At 36.1% G+C, this 18,112-nt stretch overlaps 1 protein-coding gene across 6 annotated transcripts in view; it reads left to right on the top strand.

Moving 5' to 3' along the window:
- The window catches only part of DNAJC24 (DnaJ heat shock protein family (Hsp40) member C24), a 71,534-nt gene that overhangs the window by 16,273 nt on the left and 37,149 nt on the right, over positions 1-18,112 (top strand). For 5 of the 6 annotated variants that reach the window (XR_009545618.1, XM_060176645.1, XM_060176648.1 and 2 more), the window contains exon 3: positions 7,886-8,024. Coding sequence is in view for 5 of the 6 variants with exons in the window: in XM_060176645.1 (XP_060032628.1) it covers positions 7,886-8,024 (139 nt within the window). In the remaining variant the exon portion in view is untranslated. Of the gene's footprint in view, positions 1-3,341; positions 3,457-7,885; positions 8,025-18,112 lie in introns of all 6 variants that reach the window. The other variant, XM_060176647.1, reaches the window with a different exon arrangement.

The following is an 18,112-nucleotide window of genomic DNA, read 5'->3' as shown; positions in this document are numbered from 1 at the left end:
AGACAGAGAGGGGGAGAGAAAGACACCTGCAGACCTGCTTCACCGCCTGTGAGGCGACCCCTTTGTAGGTGGGGAGACGGGGGCTCAAAATGAGATCTTTATGCCAGATCTTGCCTTCCCGCCATGTGTGCTTAACCTGCTGCACTACCATCGCCCGGCCCCTTAATCTCATTGTTTTTGGAGACTTACCCTATAAAGTTATCTAAACTTTTAGTATATGTTTTACTCCCATTATAGTTTTCTATAGCTTTCAGAGTTAAATTAATTGACGTTATATTTAGTTTAAGAAACACTGAGACATTCACATCTCTGGTAGAATTTCTGTAATAGAGGTACAGATAACTTTTCAGAATAAAGAGTGTTTAGTGTTGATTTAAATATAAGATAGCTAACATAAATCTGTGGTGTTCTCTTTCTCATCTTTACATTTCTTTTTCAATCTCAAAGGCAAATAACTTTTGGGAATTTAAAACTCTAGTATCATTAATGTGGCAGAATGATCAATTAATAGAAGAGCATGAAGGTGTTGACAGAATACACTGCCTAATTAGTACCAGGTGGCCTTGATGATCTTGGAGCAGTGCTCATAGTTGCTGCAGGAGAGTAGCTCTAGAATCTATCAGTGTATATTGCCACCCTTATATAACAGGAATGACTTTTTTTGGCATCAGTTTCTTGATTCTTCAATTATACGAAAACCACATCTTAACTTGAACCCAAAAGGTAGATGAAGTTAGCCAGGGCACTAATGCTAACTATATGGTGGAGAAGCTTTATTTATAACAGCTCATAGTTCAGAATTTTGACATAGTGAAAATATGGCTTAGAATCTGAACATAGTTTAAATAGGGTTCAGATGCCAAAGAACAGTAAATATTTACAGTCTCCCTTCCATCTTCACCTATAGACACATCCAATTTCCACTTCTTGTAGTCTCTATTGCCAGTTCTTATTGTTACAGAGACCGTCTTTGTAATGATGAGCACAAAATACAGCTGAGGAAATGAGCAAGTAAAAAAAAAAATTTTAATATATTTTTATATTACAGAATTACATGTTGACAGGGGTTTGAATCCACACCATTCCCACGATCATAGTTCTGAATCTTCACTCTTCCCACTGCAATCCACTGCAGTTCCCCTAAAGTTTTAGACATGGGCCAACCATCTTCTCTTCAACTATCTGTCCACATTTATACATAGTTGCCCCTTCGTTTCCTGATCCTCTTTTTCCCTGTAAGCCACTCATGACATCCTAACTACCTCCATATGTCTCCTTTTCCTTCTCTCTCTCTGGGTACTGATGCAGCTGGAGTGTAGAGTCCTCTTATCTTCATCCTATCACTTCTCCCTCACTGGCAGTATGGATCAGGGTTGTTTTTGGGAAGCAAAAGGTAGGAGTTCTGGCTTCTGTAGCTGCTTCTCCACTGAGCGTGGGTGTTGACAGGTCGATCCATACCCCCAGCCTGTTTCTTTCTTTCCGTAGTGGACTAGAGCTCTGGAGATGTGAGGGTCCAGGACACATTGGTGAGGTTGTCTGCCCAGAAAAATCGGAGTGGAGTCATGGTAGCATCTGCAGCCTCGTGTCTGGAAGGTGGCATGACCTGAGGCTATGGGTTTTTTTCAGCTGTAGATTATGTGTCCAATTCGATCTCTTGTTGTGTACAATAGTTGTACTGGGGAGAGCTAAGGTCTGATTTCAGCTATTCAATAAGCCACGCCTCCTGGAAGTCCGGAAAATGAGCATTTGTATCAGTGCAAGATTGTTTATCCTGTTACCTCTGTGTACAGTTCTTATTGAGTATATCATTGAAGATTATTTGATGTGATTTTAATGAGTTAGGACGAGTCTGACTTTATCCTTAAAGTAGACATAATGTAACCTGCTACATAAGATACAGGTTTTTATACCTCGTGTACAAAAAAACAGAGGTTGTGTTACACTGGTATATAATCAGCAAAGAAAAGATGTGAATAACAGAAGTAGTTTGAGGTTAATTTTAGAGTTAGTAAAACTTCAAGTTGTATTACAGAGATTGGATTCAGTTTTGCCATACGTAGGATTATTCTCAACTGTTAATCTACAGCTCTTCATTTCTCTTACATTTCTGTGAATTCAATTCACACATTCTTTTAATTGAAAAAAATCTGTACCTACCATACATATTGCAGTCTTCTTTATTTTTTTAAATCAGTTTTTCAATTTCTGTCCTACTTTTCCCATATTCTGACTTCTAATTTCTCCTGGTCTTTTGCCTTCTCACATCCACCTGTCCTTTTTGCTTCTCCTTTCTTTTTCTTGTTTCCTCTTTTATCCTTTTTTCTCTGAGCTACCAGTAATCTCAGAATGAGTCTTAATTATACTTTCCAAGTCATCAATATTATGCTGACATTTAGCAGACAATTTACAAATAACTATGTTCAGAAGAACAAAAATTCTCTTTAAAATATTAAGGGAAACTCTCGGAGAAGTAAGTTTCCTCTACTGTAGTCTGAATATTCTAATATTCAGAATAATCTGAGAAGACTATTTCTATTTTGTATGATTTAATAGGTTGTTTTGGAGGTCTGAGAACATTCAAGTTTTTCCCATAAAAATAAATGGTAATGATGCTCTTAGACCCAACAATAACCTATTAGTTCATATCAGATAGGAACTTTATACTTTGAAATAGCAAGGGATATGTATAGAGAGGTCATTGGAAGCATAAACCAAAAAAACATACACTTGATGCTATGCTCTCAATGTGGCTGCCACGTAACCACATAGAATCTAAGACTGTCTGGGGACTGTGGGCCAGTTATCTATATGTTCCTATTATAAATAAATTCACAGGAATATTCACAGTGTGTACAAGTTCTGTTATGTCTAAGATCAGGTTTTGAACCATAGGAGAATATATATATATCTGCTCACATTCTTTGCTAACCAACAATATCCCCAAAGGAATTGAGTCAGTTAGTTTTTATAGGTATTTAAGAATCAGTGAGTACAAGCTTGCTTTGGGAATGATGAAATTAGATGTGGTAATGGGTGTGCAGCTCTCAGTATCCTAAAAATACTGAAGTGTGCATTTTAAAACTATAAATCCGATGTGATTTGTATCTCCATAAAGTGTTTTCTTTTTAACATAGGATCATAATTTTTAACAAGGGTCATAACTACTGTATTAGAAAATTAAAGACAACTTTATATCATTCATTTTTTAAAATTTTATTTATTATTGGATAGAGACAGAGAAACTGAGAGGGGAGGGAGAGAAAGAAATACTGTTGAATGGTCTCCCGAGCTCTTTTTTTTTTTTTTTTTTCCCTTTCTGTCTTTCACTTTTATATATAGAGAAGAAGAAAGTGGAAGAAGGAATAAACAGAAACAGAGAAAAGACCACCTCAGAATGGTGGTGAGAGAGGATAGTACCTCTCTAGGATCCATGGAGCTCTGCTGGTGCTGTCCATGGTAAGTCATTTAGTGCCTGAGGCTTATCAGAGGTGGCACTGTGGATAAATCATTGAACTGTCAAACATGAAGTCCTAAATTCAGTCCCCGGCAATGATATGCCAGAGTGCTATTCTGGTTTTTTCTTTCTCTCCAACACCTTCCACCCCTCCACATCCCCCTTAAATAAATCCTAAAAAACAAAAAAGCATATAGTCTTCTAGATGTGCTCCCTTTCCCTATGATCTTATAGTTTTGTATCAAAACAGTTTCTTAATCTTTTGTTTATACTCATCTTTCTCACACTTAATAAACAGCATGGTAATATTTAAAGAACATAGTTATTTTTGAAGAGACTCCAGTGGCATAGGATAACAGTTTGATGAAGGATAAGATGGGCTAACACCTATCTTGGGGAAATGTGGAAATGTATCCTTAGGATGATAATAATAATACTATAAATCAGCTTTCCCTCAGGAAAATGATGCTGAAGTTGAAAAAAGTGAAGAAGAAAAGAAAAATACTCTCCCCAAATGTGAGGAAGTCATAGATCCCAAACTTTTTAGCATAGAGTCATTAGTATAGCAGTCTGCCAGAATTTTGCAGTCAAAATCTCTGTATGGTTATTAGAAATAATCAAAAAGTGATTGTCATCTTTTCACTATTTTTCTTATTGTAATGTATTTATGATGTTTTAATTTTAAATGTACTTTGTTTTCAACAAGGCTTAGGTGGTTATTTCTGTAAACTAGTCTATCATTCACAACACTAATTTATTCTAATCTCACTAATTTTTGTTCTTATTATACCTATTCATATATATATCAGAATGACTTTCTCATTTTTTTTTCCTTTATGGCTTAGAAAGACTTTCTAAATTACTTTGTAAAAGTTAAGACATACCTGAAGCAGGGACTGGGCAGTGTAGCGGGTTAAGCACACATGGTGCAAAAGTGCAAGAACCTGCTTAAGGATCCCAGTTGACACACACACCCCCACCTGCAGGCGGGTCGCTTCGCAAGTGGTGGAGCAAGTCTGCAGGTGTTTATCTTTCTCTCCCCCTCTCTGTCTTCCTCTCCTCTCTCCATTTCTCTCTGCCCTATCCAACAACAATAACAACTATAACAACAGTAACAACCACAACAAGGGCAACAAAATTGGAAAAATAACCTCCAGGAGCAGTGAATTCGTAGTGCTGGCCTGGGCAAACGCTAGAAGAAGTGCTGGCCTGGAGGCAAAAAAAAAAAATATCTGAAGCTGTTCTTGTGTTGTGATATAGCCAGCGTACAATCGAAAGTACATGGAAAATGAAGGGTTTATTTTGGTGGGATGCAACACCATGTAATACCACTCGAAATAAAACATAGAATTTTTTTTCCCTCCAGGAATTTTTTTTGTCCCCTCCCAGTTAATTTTTCCTACCTAGCAACTTAAAAAATCAATTTATTGCTATTATACAAACTTCAGACAGTGCTCTGACCTTTTTCAGTTTTTCTCTACTTCTCATAAAAATAAATCTTTTAAATATGAAATTGGAAACTTGCTTTTTTTTTTTTCCAGTTGTAAAACCTTTTAAAGAATAGGCAAGCTATCAAGGGAGGGGATGGGATGCGGAGTTCTGGTAGTAGGAATTGTGTGGAGTTGTACCCCTCTTATCCTATGGTTTTGTCATTGTTTCCTTTTTAAAATAAATAATTAAAAAAAAAACCTTTTGTTATAAACTACCCTTCTGTTGAGTTGGCTTGCTTTTTTGAAGTACCCTGCTGGAGTTGTGATAGGAATTACCTTAATCTCGTGAACCATTTTAGATAAAATGGACATGACTGTCCCATCAACTAACATATTGTTTGTCTTTATTTGTTTAGTTCTTTTTTCTTCTGATTTCTTTTAGTGGTGCATCATAAATTTCAGCATAGAAGCCTTATACATCATTCATTTGGTTCATTCCATATTACCTTATGTTTTTTCTTGATGTTAATGCAAACAGTAATTTTGAAAATTTCAATTTGCAATGTTTGTTATAAGATTTGATCACTTACAGATTCTAGATTTACTGCTTTTCAGTGTCTGAATTCTTCCAACTCAAGCAACATGTACTAGTACAGAAGGAAAACAGAAGTTAAGCTGAAGGAACTTAGCAGCATTGATTTTTGTACATAGTACATACCTGTCCTGTTAATTAGATTGGCACAATGTGAAATTTATCCTGTTCTAGTTATTGTACCAAGTAGACTTTCTATTATGGCCTGTAGAAATTATTTGTCCTTTAATTTGTACTTCTACAATGTAGCTAGTAGTTTAGAATGATTTCTTCGGCGCCTTATTTAATGCTTGTGACATACCAGGAATTTTCAAATGTAAGTTTATCTAAACTATGTACTAGAGGCATAACTGTGCTGTTGGCAGTAACAACATTACCTCAGATGAAGAGATACAGGACTGAAGGGCTGAAGCGTAGCTAACTCTGTTTTGATTTTAGAACTACTTAAATATCCCAACTTGAAGAATTTCTTAAACTTGGCATGGGAATAACTTTTATAAACATTATTTCATAACTAACAAAACAAAATAAATCAAACAATAAAGTCTTGTTTCCCTTTTCAGTCATGGTAATTTGTTAAATATTTAAATGTTGATAACTGATAGGTTTGGCGTAAGAACATAAATAGTTTTTGGGAAAAAGGAACATGAAAACCTAATTCTTGCTTTGTGTTATAATTTTTTTCCCTTGCAAATGTTCATTGGTTCTTCTTTGCAACCAAACTTAATAATGTTTTTGCTGTTTGCGAGAATCTTCAGCAATGTGGGCAAGTTTCAGCATGAAAATTAATCTATCCCTTCTCAAAGACAGTGGTCTACATTATCTGAAATGTGATGCCTCAGAATATATAAATCAAAACTTATTTTCTGAGTTGGGATTGAAATAGAAGTCATATGATTTTATGTAGCTTGCCACAAGTCACCGAGTAACTTTGATTAAATGACATGGCACTTACAAAAAATTTGTACTCTTCCAATATTTGATAATCAAAGATTATAGATGTGTATACCATTAATTCATATATATGAAATTAAAACCACATTCACGACATGAATATGGCAGTTTGCCTGTTTTATTAAACTTTTGGAGGTGCCTCGTTAGTGCAGTAGGGAGCACGTCAGTCTCATAAAACTTTGGAAAAGAGTATATATAAGGCATAAAGGGAAAAGTTATTCTAATTCATGGGAGGTCGCAAAAGCCCAGTGTCAGTTACATATGTGACTATCTGACAGTTATTCCGAATTATTTAGGTGAAATGCCTCTGTATTCAGAAAGACTTTTTTCACCTGTTAATTTAGAAGATTGCTGAAAGAACAATTGAAATGCTGATTGTTTCAGAAGAAATGATAGATAACAAAGAAAGGAGAAACACAGGGGATGTGGAGGAGAAAGAGATAATAGAAGTTTCCAATAATTCACATTTACATTAGAATATGTGAACTGATAAATGATCATAAAAGTTTCTAGTTTTGACTAAGCAACTATCAGGAATTATTAAGAAATTATGCCATTGAGTATATTCTTAAAATTTTCTTAGAGCTTGAAAGAAATAGTTCAGCAGGAAGGGCACATGCCTTGCTATCTATGTCCAGATTTGAAACCTGCTAACTTTAATAATAATAAAACCTTTGAAACATGGGAGATGCTCCACTGGCAGGAACTTTGGTGCTGCAGTATCTTTCTACTTTCGCTGTCTTGCTGTCTGAATGAGAAAGTGGCCCAGGCTGCTGAAATCACACGTGTGGGCCTTGATTCAACAATAATAACACAGTTTTCTTAGATGAGAAAGATTTATTCATTTAAACTCAAATGTTTCACTGTGTTCTTTATAACGTTTTTGTTTTTGCCCTAGAAGAATCCCTTTCCAATAATAATTTGTATTTAGGAGATTTAAAATTTTTAAATCTTTCAGAATGAACCTGAAACTGGAGGATATTTTATATTATGACTGTATAACCTAAGTTCATAAGAAAAAACATAGAAATCTATTTGTAATAATGCTAATAGCAAAGCACATTTTATAAGGAAAGCTTCATACTCTGCTTAGTTTGTGTTCTTCCTTTGTCATGTCCTGTTCCACTACACGTACCTATTTCTGTTTGTGTTAGTCATCCTCTCTAGGTAAATTGTCCATGAGACCAGTGATTCCATTAGCAAATTATCCAGAAAATGCTGTCTTTGCGCGTTGTGACAGATTATGTCACTGCTGGATTTATAGCTACTCCAGTGGTCTAATTAACCTGGCAGTTGTCTCCTGTGCCCAATACTGTTGTCTTGTTGCCTTGGCATCCTACTTTCCATCTTCTCATTATCTTTTCTCTTAACAAAAACTGAGGTTTACTTTTTTTTTTTTAACCTACCCCACTCAGTCCTCTCATCACCTCCTTCCTCTTTATTTTTGATTGGCAGTATCATCCAGATAAACAAAGAACAGATGTGCCAGCAGGAACAGTGGAGGAATGTATACAGAAGTTCATTGAAATTGATCAGGCATGGAAAATTCTAGGGAATGAAGAGACAAAAAAAGAGTATGACCTGCAGCGGCATGGTAGGTACTTGTGGTGAGGAGACATAGCACATTGGCAACCCTTTGAAGAGCAGGCTGCAGCCATTCTTGGGGAGCATTTTCCGGCTTTTTGCACCAAGTTATTATTGCCTTCTTTACTCCTCCCCTCCATCATTGTTTTTAATTACGCCCTATTCTTAGTAGTGATTATTGTGTATCCATTGAGAAGTTAACAAAACTACTAGGATGTGGCTTCATGTGAAAGCTACTTTTTTTTTAACGAATAAAAAATGTTTAATTGTACATTCCTAATTAATGTCTTATGTGTTTAAAAACTTTTTATTAAGTTTAATTATATGCTGATTATGATTTTAATGGTAGGACATTTAAGATTGTGTACTCTATAAATGACAATTTAAAGGAAGCTACTATGTAGGATAACATCATAGAATACTCTGTGCTGTGCCTTTCCTTGTTTTAAGTTAGTTTTCATGACTGTCTTCTGGGTAAACTATTCTTTATGAGATAATTAGATATGGTATTTTAGGCATCTAAATTCTTAGACATGCACAGTTCTTAAGCCATTTGAAGTCATTTCTTTCATGTATTTTAGAAAATGGCCTCTTAAACAGTGACAAGCTCTTGTGAAAAAGAAAAGAAGAAATGTAGGTCAGGTTTGTCACACATGAACTGTAGTTACATGAAGTGAAAGTCTGCTTTTCAGCACTGGCCGTAGGATAGGAGTCCCTCAACCTTCTTTTGGACCTTCAATATGCACCCTACATACTAATGGAGAGAGTCAGTAATCAGTTGTAGCCTGTAGGGAAAACACTCAATTGCACTGCAATAGCATATCAGACTCAACATTGACTAGAATGTGCTGATAAAAGCTTCCTGTCTCTGTAGTTGATTATTGAATTCTCCCCCATGCCCAACACTGGCATATCATCAAACTTCACAAAATGATGGTAAGGTCTCCACTAAAAATTCACTATAAGAAACTAGGCATTATTACAAAAGCACAATATTATAGGGGAAAGTCAAGATACATAGTATCTTTATTTTCAGAGTCATACTGATAAAATTAAACATTAATAAGCACTGTGTATGATATCTTTATGTATAAAGACTTCACACACTATTTCCTTATATACTTAAGTACTTGGTTTTAATTGTAATTTATTAAGTATACTATTCAACTCTAGGGCCCATTTATGTTTTTAAGAGAAATTAACTTATTGAAAAATGTTAAAGAAATTGATGATGGTACCTTTATATTGAATTCAGGCTAACATTCTAATATAGCTTATTTATACTGGCAAGAGAAAGTAGAAGTAATTCCATGTAAGGATAAATTCTATCCATACTTATGTGTTTTTAATTTTAAGTGTGTGGTATAATTTCCAAAAACTAAATATTGAAGCTAACACACTTGAACATGTTGGTGTAAAAAATTACTCAAGTTCTTAACAGTTGCCAAGCTCTACTAGAGATAATTATTTTCTCATAGTCCATTTGCACATTGCAATTATCTTTACTTTTGTGGGGTTCCACCTATCTTTCTTTCCCTCCTTCTCTCTCTCTCTCTCTGTCTGTCTGTAATGAAGAAGATACAGAGAGAAAGATACAGAGAGAAAGACCAGAGTACTGCTAAGCTCTGGATTATAGTAGTGCTAGGGATTGAACCTGGGACCTTGGAGCCCCTCAGGCATGAGTCTTCCACTTTTCTGCAGATAGGCATAATTCACACAAAGCTACCCCTGAAGGAGTATAGGGCATATATTTAGACTGTTGCTCTATATTTCTGTTACTCCACAACCTGTGTTTATTGTGAATCTATCAGTGAAATTGACTAGAAGATTGTTATCTAAAGAGAAAAGAAATGGGGAGGGGTCAGAAAATTTATTTATTTATTTAGTTATGAGAAAGGAGGAAAGAGAGAAAGAACAAGGCATCACTCTGGTACATGTGCTGCCAGGGATTGAACTCAGGACCTCATGCTTGAGAGTCCACTGCTTTATCCACAGTGCCATCTCCTTGACCATGGAGTCAGAAATTTTTTTAATCTTTTCTCTCATGCTAGGGTGGTAAGGTGAGGTAGACCAGAAAAAGGAAACTTTTTTCTTTGTTTTTTTTCTCTCTTTTATATATATAGAGAGACAGAAATTGAGAGGCAAGTGGGAGAAAAGCAAAGAGAGACACCTGCACCACTGCTTCACCTCATGTGAAAATGCCCCCCCACCCAGGTGCGGACCAAGAGCTGGAACCCCGTCCTTGTGCATAGTAATACACATGCTTTACTGGGTGCACTTCTGCCCAGCCCTGAGGAGAAAGCTTTAAAAGTGAATAAAAAGAATTGCATAAAGGTTGGATAAGAAGGCTGGGGAACAGCATAATGATTATGCAAACAGACTCTTGTGCCTGAGGCTCCAAGATTCTAGGTTCAGTCCACAGCACCACCATTAGCCAGAGATGAGCAGTACTCTGTTGAAAAGAAAAAGGTTGGATAAGAGGTATCAGAGGAACAAATAATCAACATCTTCTAATTGCCTGAAAGGAAATGTGAATTTCTTTTGAACTTTTAGACCATGGTTAATAAAGCTTTAATGGGGGAGTTGAGCGGTAGTGCAGTGGGTTAAGCGCACATGGCGCAAGGCACAAGGACTGGCGGAAGGACCAACATTAAGGATCCCAGTTCGAGCCCCCAGCTCCCCACCTGCAGGGGAGTCGCTTCACAGGTGGTGAAGCAAGTCTGCAGGTGTCTGTCTTTCTCTCCCCTTCTCTGTCTTCCCCTCCTCTCTCCATTTCTATCCTATCTAAACAACAACGACAACAATAATAACTACAACAACAACAATAACAAGAGCAACAAAAAATAAATAAATAAAATAAAGCTTTAATGGAAGCAACCACAACCTATTCCATCACAGGGATGCCTTGTAATTGATCAAGTCATAGTAAAACTTAAGACAATCCAGTTATGATGAGAATTTGTCTTTATTTGTGATTCAGTTAAGTAGGCAGATCTGCTTAAAATTTTTTTTTATTAAACTTTACTTTTTAAATTTTTTCCCCTTTTGTTGCCCTTGTTTATCATTGTTATTGTTGTTGTTATTGCTGTTGTTGTTGGTAGAATTTTTACAAAACCAGTTTGCTTGAAAAGTTTTTCCATCAAGTAATTACTGAGTTGAACTATATGTTAGACAAATACTAGAAATACAACTTTATGTAACATTTTAGAACCTCAGATATACACACTAGTTATTTCCAATAACTGAAGCTACAAATAAAGAGGATGGTATATTTCAGTTTCTAAACTGAGATTAGTTTGCTGTTTGCGTAAGAAATAGAAGTCTCATCAAAATATATTTTGCTGTTTTTAAGCTTTTGATACTTAATTTCTTTTTTAAATACCACAATAAAGCTGTGTTCATACTATTATTTCCCTCTTGACCCACATTCAGTAAATGACTCATTAAAAGAAGGGAATGAACTTGAACTTCTGACAGTGAAGATTTAAATTTGATAGAAGGAAAACTTGAGAGTGATAATTTGTTAAAGACCAGAATAGGTTACCAAGAGAGAAAATTTGTTATAACCAGGTCAAAGCACATTTTTTCTGGGTCACCCCCTGAGGACATGGACATCGCTTTGCTATATAGAATTCCTTTTGCGTGTAGTGACAGTTCATTGTAGAGCTTTCTTTTCATAGGCTGTGCTTTAAATCACATTTGTTTGTGCCCTACATTTAATAGCATGAAATAGTATACAATACATTTGAGCGAGTACCTGGGAAAGAGGCAGTAGCTGTTTTATTGGCTGATAGTGAATGTTTTCTCAGTTTCACAGTTCAGTGTTGTTACTGTGTTCTAAGGAAAGTCTCACCAATATTACCCAGAAGTATTTGTCTCTCTAAAAAGATTTTCTCACATGAGTTTTTTTAAACAATAAAAAGGTCTAGGACAGATAACCTAAAGTAAAAAACGTTTGTTTTTTTTGTTTTACCTTCCTCATTTATATTTTACTATTTTTGGTTAATATTTTAGGACAATGTTGTCCGGGCTGAAGACAAACAGACCTTAAAAGAGATGAGCAATATTCACTTTATATATTTAAAAGTTTAAAAGTAGTAAAAGGAAAAAAAAATAGTTTGAAAGTAATGTACTCAAGTTGCTCCAGTTGGCATATTTATCTTACTATTTCTTTTTTTAAAAAATATTTATTTCCTTTTTGTTGCCCTTGTTTTTATTGTTGTTGCGGTTATTATTGATGTCGTCGATGTTGGATAGGACAGAGAGAAATGGAGAGAGGAGGGGAAGACAGAGAGGGGGAGAGAAAGATAGACACCTGCAGACCTGCTTCACTGCCTGTGAAGGGACTCCCCTGCAGGTGGGGAGCTGGGGGATTGAACCAGGATCCTTGCACTTTGCACCATGTGTGCTTAACCGGCTGCACTACAGCCCAACACCCTATCTTACTATTTCTAAGGATGTTTCCAAAGATAACTTCTAGGTTCCCTTAAAAGACATGTTATTGAGAATTAGGTTTTGCAATGCACACAATCAAATGAGAACATTGGAAAATCTTTTCAGGGGGCTAGGTGGTGGTGTACCTAGTTGAGCTCACATGTTACAGTGCATAAGGACCTGGGTTCAAGCTCACGGTCAGTCCCCATAAGCAGGAGGAAAGCTTTATGAATGGTTAAGTAGGTCTGCAGGTGTCTCTCTTCCTCTCTTATCTCCCCCTTCCATCTCAATTTCTGTCTGTCTCTATCCAATAAATAAAGTAAAAAATTTAAAAAATCCTTTCAGGATTTATAAAATGTTCACAATTACAGTATCTGTTGAGTAGATTTTGGTTACCTTTATAAATCTTAGGAACTTTCTCATATAGTAGGCACAGTGAAAAAAACATAGACATATAGGATGAGACAGTAATTGAGATCATGGTTCAGTAGCTTTGTAATATGTCACAAAGATCCCTAATGTCTCATAACTTTATAGAAAACGCAGTTTGTGAGTAAGTTTACTTACATACGTCCTGAAGAGGAAGAAACTTGAAGTCAGCCAAATGCATTAAAAATTAAGTTGACCAAGTTTTCCTTCCTTTTTATATATTTTATACAAAGTTCTTTTTTTTTCTATACGTGAATTAATTTTTCATTCTTTTGACAGCTGGCCTTGTACTTAGGTACACAAAACAGGATTGGGGGAGTCTTAAATATCTCTCATTTGTTGAAGACTTATTTGCTTACCTCCTAACCTCAAGTAGCAACTGTAATAAAGGGACAAAGTGAACTTCATGATGCAACACTAGAAATGACATTTAATATCTGGCTAAAGCAGAGTAACTGACTAGCTTTGAGTAAAGATACATTAACTTTACAATGTCCAGCTCAATCCTGTTTTTTATTTATTTTCCCTTTTGTTCTTTTTTATTGTTATAGTTGTTGTTACTTATATCGTCGTTGTTAGATAGGACAGAGAGAAATGGAGAGAGATGGGGAAGACAGAGAGGCGGAGAGAAAGCTAGACACCTGCAGACCTGCTTCACCACCTGTGAAGCGACTCCCCTGCAGGTGGGGAGCCAGGGGCTCGAACCGGGATCCTTAAGCCGGTCCTTGCGTTTGGCGCCACGTGCGCTTAACCCGCTGTGCTACTGCCCAACTTCCAAATGTCTTAATTTCTATCTGAGACAACTGAATCAACATTAATTTCTTAAGCTCTGAATAAGAATTTTCCGGAAAGGCAAGTTAATGGTAAAGATGAACTATAAAGAAGGGAAATAATACTTTCAAATGTAGAGAATATGAATTTGGTCTAGTTCTTAGACATAAATGACTTAAGTCACAGAGCCAGTAGATACTTGTGTAAATTTTGTGCTAAAATTGACCTTACAGAGTACTTGTTTTAGTCAAAATAAGGTTTCCAATTATCATCATATCAGCATTTCCATTTGATTTAGGAATTTGAAAATTGGCTGTAAAAATGTGCTCCAGGTAATACTTGAAGATAAGCATGGTGTGTGTGGGGGGATTTTTTTTTTGGTGATTGCTTCTGGGAAAAGTGAGTATGTGAAATGATGCAGAAAATCCATCAAGACAGGGACTGGCATTTCTTCAGAGTAAAAAGACAGCATCTAAAAAGTTCTGTGAGTGTTCGTATTATTTGCTACAAAAAGCTGACTTCTTACATTGTTACTTTTGTTTGAATGCAGATACGTTTGTCTGCAGTTATGAGTCGGGCAGTAGTGCAGTGGGTTAAGTGCTTGTGGCGCAAAGCACAAGGACCGGCATAAGGGTCCCGGTTCGAGCCCCCGGCTCCCCACCTGCAGGGGGGTTGCTTCACAAGTGGTGAAGCAGGTCTGCAGGTGTCTTTCTCTCTCCCCCTCTCTGTCTTCCCCTCCTCTCTCCATTACTCTCTGTCCTAACAACGATGACATCAGTAACAACAACAATAATAACTACAATAACAATAAAAAGACAACAAGGGCAACAAAAGGGAAAATAAATAAATAAAATTAAAAATAAAATATATTTTAAATACTTTCAATTGTATTGTATTGCTAAATGGGAATCTGGGAAAAAAAAAAAAAAAAAGAAAATACAAGTAGAACCTAAACTGGAATTGGTGTATTGCACCAAAGTAAAAGACTCTGTGGTGGGTGGGTGGGAAGAATACAAATTCAAGAAGGATGACAGAGGACCTAGTGGGGGTTGTATTGTTATATGGAAAACTGGGAAATGTTATGCATGTACAAACTATTGTATTTACTGTTGAATGTAAAACATTAATTCCCTAACAAATAAATTTGAGAAAAGAAAAAATAAATAAATTAAAAATAAATAAAAAGAAGAAAAAAAGAAAAAAATATATATTTTAAATACTTTCTCACTGATTTTGTAAAATTTGACACATTTCAAATCATGACAAAAGCCTAAGAATACAATAATAGTTATAATTCTGACATACTTGGACATATTAGGAGTTCTGACTTAGAAAAGATGTAGCGGGAGTAGATAATGGTTATGCATAATGGTTATGCAAAGAGACTCATGCCTGAGACTCAGAAGTCCCAGTTCAGTCCCCTGCACCACCTTAAGCCAGAGCTGATCAGTGCCGTGTTCTCCTAAAAAGAAACGAGAAGATACAGGGTTTTGGGAATTTTTTTGTGTCTTACATTAACTTCTTTCCGACTTTCTATTTGGGATTTTTTAAAATAATTAATTGATCAATTCATTAATGAGAGAGAACTAGATTACCACTCTAGCTCATTCAATGCTGGGGATTGAACTCAGGGTCTCCTGCTCACACGTCAGATGCTCTTAACTGTTGTGCCGCCTCCCAAGTCACCCAGCTGAAATTAATGAATCACAAGTAGACTGGGCCACTTATCCCGTCCTTATTTCTTCTCTCAGTCTTGAAACTTTCGTTTCATGTTCCACACTGATGACTTCTGCTTTGCTCATCTTACCACCAGTGAAGTTGAAATGAATGATCTGTCAAGGGGAAGCAGGAAACTGCTTGCATGTGACAATTATCTTATAAATCATTTTTCCCCAGGGAAATGATTTTTTAAAAAGTTAAAAGGTTTTATATTTTGATGTTCTTTTTATTTGCTCTACTGGTCTAATTTCATAGCTACACGCCCAAATTTATAACTCTTAATGCTAGTTGTTTCTCATAGTCATTAGTATTTTTATTGGTCTTGTTTTCTTTAGAAAGATTTATTTATGAAAGAGAAGGGGAGAGAGAGAGAACCAATCATTCTGGCACATGTGATGCTGAAGATCAAAGTCATGACCTCATGCTTGAGAATCCAATGTTGTCCACTGTATCACCTCTCTGGCCAAACATCTGATATTCTTTATTCTCATTTCTTTAAGGACTTTTGTAAGCCCTGCTACAAACTGCATACTCATTGGGATTTTTTTTTCTTTCTTGCCTCCAGGGTTACCACTGGGGCTCGGAATCCACTGCTCCTGGAGGTGGAGGCTGTTTTTTTGTTTGTTTGTTTGTTTTTTCCTTTTGTTGCCCTTGTTTTTTATCATTGTTATTATTGTGTTACGGAAATATCCATGGTACAGCTCCAAGGTGTTTCAGCTCTAGGGTGCAGCAGGTCTAAAGGACAAGTCTGAGGCAAGACCATGTGGAGGGCAAGGAGATACTTTATTAGGTTGAACTAGATTGTCAGCCTGATTTGGAAAGCTGCTTATATACCCTTCAAGCTGGGCACAGGTGTGCTGATTGGTTACAGGGTGGTTTTGGAAAAGGTACATTTTGATTGGTTACAAGGTATACCAATCAGATGTGCTCAAGTACAGGGGTAATGTGAAATCATCAAGGTACATGCAAAATGAAGAATGAGGTGGATTGATTCCACATTCTGTAAAACGAAAAGATTCAACCTGATGGGTTATGTTTTCTAGTCCCCTAGGTTTGCTGAAATGCAGGTGCCTTGGACCCACCTGTCTGTCCATTGTGGAATTGAGGAATATTTTATTTCAGTTGTTATTGCTGTCGTTTTTTGTTGGATAGGACAGAGAGAAATTGAGAGAGGAGGGGAAGACAGAGAGGAGAGTTAAAGATAAACACCTGCAGACATGCTTCACCACTCACTGGGATCCTTGCATTGGTCCTTGAGATTCTCTCCATCTGCACTTAACCCGCTGCACTACTGCTGGGCCCCCTTCATTGGGAATTTAAACTGGACAGAAGCTTTTAAGTTTATCCCTAAGTTTTTTTTTCCAGTCTCATATCCAGTTACATATCTACTTTTGGCTACCAGACAAATGATTATGTTTGTTGTTACTTAGAACAACTTCATTCTTCTTCACAGCTTATTTTCTGTTCAAAGTCTCTCTCAAGTCCTTCAAGTTTCCCTCTCCCCCTTTTACCCCTTTAACCCCTCCATGAAGCTTTGTTTGACATTTTCATCCAAAATCAGTTTTACTGAACTTACAGATAACAAATTATTTTGACCTTTTTTTCCTTCTTCCTGTGGTTCCCATCTTTTGGTTATGTGCTTGGTATTTCCAAAGGCTTTCATAACTAATAACTGTGTTTTGACAACAATATTGAATTTTGATAAACCTGAAAATAGCACTACACCAAATACATAATAGAAACCCAGACAAGGTCCAGAATTGCCCCTTGCTACACTCTGGTACTTGGTACTTTTGTGCTTTTAAATCAGTTGCTATTTAGTCATTTTCTTATGGCCTGATATACATAAACATTGAGATAACAATAACAACTAAAATAGCTGCTATTTATTGATCAATAAGACTATGGTGGTTGACTTCTAGTCCTTGTTTAACAAGAGTATAAGATACTAATACTCAATTTTCAGAGAAAAAGAACCTGAGACTTAGAAGTAATTTCACTAAGGTCATATAGCAGCTATTCATTAATAAAAGAACACTTAATCACTATTGTGGACTACCAGTTTTAAATAAATGTGTACTATCTACTGCTTTTAATATTAGACAGTATGACTGGTATATTTGGGCCTTAAAAGAATAACCCAGGCCATTCTGTACCTTTCTACCTGTTCTGACATGAAATTCACTTGCCAGGTTTCATTCGAACTTTGAAGAGCATTTGTTTTAAACTCTTGCTGTTCTTTAAATCCATACTTAAACGTACACTATAATTTTCCCCCATATGGCAAACTTTGCAATTGTGACTCTTGTTCATTTCAATTTGGAAAGGACTAAAGACCTTTTATGATCTAATGAGCTAATTTCAAGTTAAATCCGGCCTAATTCTAATTCCCACATCAAAATAGAATTTGTTCCAAGAACAGAGACTATTAAGTACAACTAAACTATCACCTTAAAGCTATTTCTGGTGTGACAATTTTAATTATATTTAAAATGATTAAGAGTGAATTGAATGTTTAAAGTTACATTACTTGGTTTTACTTAGATCTAAAGGAAAACACTGCTGTTTTAATACACAGGTTAATGTAAAATAAACTGTCTTTAACTGCATACAGATAAATGCAGTGGACTAATTGCTAGCTGTGGGCATTCTGGGGACTAGATCGTTAGAGTAATATGACATTACTACACATGAATCGTAGAGACAGCTGCAGATGGACTTGGATCTTTTGCCTAATGCGAGACT

This window comes from Erinaceus europaeus, chromosome 17 (genome assembly GCF_950295315.1).
Source record: "Erinaceus europaeus chromosome 17, mEriEur2.1, whole genome shotgun sequence".
Lineage (NCBI taxonomy): Eukaryota > Metazoa > Chordata > Mammalia > Eulipotyphla > Erinaceidae > Erinaceus > Erinaceus europaeus.
This window is presented reverse-complemented; position numbering and strand designations above follow the sequence as displayed.